Source organism: Dasypus novemcinctus, chromosome 21 (assembly GCF_030445035.2).
Source record: "Dasypus novemcinctus isolate mDasNov1 chromosome 21, mDasNov1.1.hap2, whole genome shotgun sequence".
In the NCBI taxonomy this organism is placed as follows: Eukaryota; Metazoa; Chordata; class Mammalia; order Cingulata; family Dasypodidae; genus Dasypus; species Dasypus novemcinctus.
In genome coordinates, this window is record NC_080693.1 from 51,704,896 (window position 1) to 51,708,048 (window position 3,153).

A 3,153-nucleotide genomic window follows, 5' to 3' on the forward strand; every position below is an offset into this window, starting at 1 on the left:
AATTCTAGGCTCTCACAGAGTCTCAAGAAAATTCCTTCCCTCCCCCCATAAGTTTGGCAGAATGATAGAAACCATCTGTATCTGCACAGAAACATAACAGAAAAAGATGTGGGCTTTATTAAATCTACTCTATTGTGTGTTCATTAGTGTAGTCCCACCACAAGTCACTTGAATCCAAACTATTTTGCCTTCTTAGTAACAAAATTAGCTTGTCTGGTTTAATCACAGTTGGATTTTCCTACAGCAGGGTTTCTCCCCTTAGGCACTATTGACATTTTTACCAGATAATAATTTTGTCGTGAGGATCTGTAGATACTGGGTATTGTGGGGTGTTTAACAGCATTTCTGGCCTGTACTCACTAAATTCCATCAGCACCCTCTCCCCAGTTTTGACAATGGAAAATGTCTCCAGACCTTGCCAAATGTCCCTTCAGGGACAAAACTGGCCCCAGTTGAGAACTACTGTTCTAGAGAATTAAAATGAGCTACAGAGAACACAGAGAAAGAAGGAAGGGCACATTTCTGACAATCATATTTTAAGATGTTTTAAGCTTTCCAGGAGGATCTTTATATTTAGATAATTCAGACAATTTTCCTGTATAGGAGAGGTAGGGACTGCAGCATCAGTTCAAACCTGATCTCTTCCCACTGGCTTCACTCTATCTTACTCTTCTTTTGGAGGTCAGCTTTTAGAAATTTCAGTTTCTTACGGATCTCTGTCAAAAAACAGATTTTCTCATCCAAAATGGACAACAACTGAGCAATGCAAAAATCAACATCCTTGTTTACCCCATCAGCTGTCTCCTGAACATTCTGGGGCCACTGGCTGGATTCCTTCAATGAGATCTCTGTCTTCTCCATTGATGGAGTGGATACTGTTTCGACTTGTTCAAACTCCTCCTCCTCTGTACTCTGTATACAAGGCATTTTAGTAAGTTCATTCCTATGAAGGGACATTTCTGAATTCCTAATATGTTTTTGTAACACCCCTGGTGCCTCATGTTCATCCCCACAGAGGCAACGATGGGGAGGCCTTACATCTAGAGTTAATTCTTTTACTCTGTTTGCGTATCTTAAAGTGTTGAGGGTGTTTTCACAAGAGGTCATCCCTGGAGAAATAGTAGCAATCATGCAAGTGAAGGAGTTCTGGCCTATAAAGGAGTCTCGAAGCACCTGCGTGAGTTTACTGGCTCGGAATGGGGTATGAGCCTTATTCTGACCCAAGGCCCGAATACATTCCTTGAGGGCAAGGAGGCTCTTGTTAATCTCAGCGCCTTCCAGCTGCCTCTTCCTGTTGGCTTTGGCAATATCTGCTCCCCTTTCATTCCCAGCTAAGTCTACGAGGGAAAACTTGCCATGCAGTTTCCCTCCTGACTTCAGGATGATCTGGAACACCGCATGGCTCCTGGAAGAGTGGGTGTTGACGGATGTCTGTCCGGAAGTCCTGCAGCTGTTCCCTAGTTCTACGAGGTTCAACATGTCCTGCACACAACATACCTCCTGTTCCCGCAGCCCGACCACCTGCATTTGCTGATTGCCATCTTCAAGAACTTGCAGCTTCTTCTTCCAGTTCAATAAATCATACACCTTGCCCCCATAGATCTCAAAAAATGTCCCATAGACCTTGAGGTCAAGTGTCTCGTAAGTGGGGCTTTTGAGCAGAAGGAAGACATCCTGAGCCACCATGGCGTAGATGCCCCTAGAGCAATCTTGGGCTCTGCCGGAAAAGACTCCGCCCATGGTGTGGGTTTTCCCGCTGCCTGTCTGCCCATAGGCAAAGCAGGTGGCCATGCCCTTGCGGAAGATGGACTCCACCAGCGGCTGGGCGGTGAACTGGTACACTAACTCGTTGGAGGCTGTGTCATCGAAGGCGTGGTCAAAGCAGAAGGTCTGGTTCTCCAGGTAGCGAGTGAGGTCCACCTTCTGCTTGGATTCGTGTACCATGACCACGTTGTCCGAGGGGATGGTGATGATATCCAGGTCCTTCATGGTGGTCTCTCGCTGGTTGAGAGGTCGTTTCCTCACACAGACGCAGATCCGATGGTCTTCCAGGGGCTCCAGGCCTAACATCTTGCTACTGTCCAGGTGCGTGCGGTACTCATCGATCATGCGCATGATTTCGTAGTTGGGGTTTCCCCTGTTGACATCGAGGGCGCGCCGGGCTCGAATCTCCAGCTGTTGCCTCCTGCGCTTCTCCCGCTGCTTCTGCAGTTTCTCGATTTCCCGTAAACAGGGCGACTTCTTCCGCTTCATGAGGCAAGGGTTGCTTGGGACCCCCAAGGATGGGCTGTCCCCTGAGGGTGTTTCGTTTTTCCTGGGAATCATCGCCATCCACCGCGTGGCCGTCCGCCGGTCTCCGACGGCAGAAGGTGGCGCTAGAGAAAACGCGGACAATGGCCTGGACCGCCTAGGTCGTTCAGCCGAGGCCAGCGCTGGATTCAGCAGGAATATGGTCTCTAGGTCAATCTTCTTTCCTTTTTTGACTCCTTTCTCGATCCACTCTACTGTGACCCACGCGTTTTCTCTCTTTATCTCTGTGACCATAGCAAGGTGGATTCGCCCGTCGCTGCGCTTGATCGCCACGCAGATGCCCACTTGGATGTCTCCGAAGAGTGACTTCAAAGGTTTCAGGGGTGAGAGACATGGGGCGAGTGGGAGGCAGAATTGACTGGCCATGGAGAACGATGGAGGTCCCAGGGCTCAGGGAGGCCGGTGGCGCTGCCAGGGGCCCTTGGGGTTGAAGCAACAGGACCCGAGCCCAAGCCAGCTTGAAGCGCTGGGAGCACTGAGCAGTTTCCGCCGGCCTTTGTGAGCGCACGCTGGCAGTGGCCCGGGTCGCGGTCACTCGCGTCACAAAGGGATGGGGAGAAGGGGCGGCAGAAACCAGGATCTCTTGGTGCGGGGAAGAAAGCACATTCATGACCCCAGGGGGAAACGCAAAGGCAGCTGGAACCGAGAACTTGTTCTCTACCTCTTGAAGGGAAATGGGTTCGGGGTACTTTGGACTCTGGTGGGAAGGTGCAGGGAATGGAGAATTCATGGGTATTGTGGGGGTGACACTTGTATTTTTCATGGACATTCTCGTGTCTAAACTTTGGACACATCCCTCCTTCCCTGTAGTCATGACCTACAATCTCAAAGCTCGGATGCTTT

The 3,153-nt window shown here is 50.0% G+C and overlaps 1 protein-coding gene across 1 annotated transcript; it reads right to left on the minus strand.

Annotated features, from left to right (window-relative positions):
- Positions 1 to 544: 544 nt before the first annotated feature.
- Positions 545 to 2,785, minus strand: KIF2B (kinesin family member 2B). The gene has a single exon (XM_004480471.3). The coding sequence runs from the start codon at positions 2,674 to 2,676 to the stop codon at positions 655 to 657; it is 2,022 nt and encodes a 673-aa protein (XP_004480528.2). The 5' UTR covers positions 2,677 to 2,785; the 3' UTR covers positions 545 to 654.
- Positions 2,786 to 3,153: the final 368 nt, after the last annotated feature.

Excerpts from the sequence above, each read along its gene's own strand:
- KIF2B (XM_004480471.3), bottom strand. The coding sequence starts at position 2,676 with ATGGCCAGTCAATTCTGCCTCCCACTCGCCCCATGTCTCTCACCCCTG.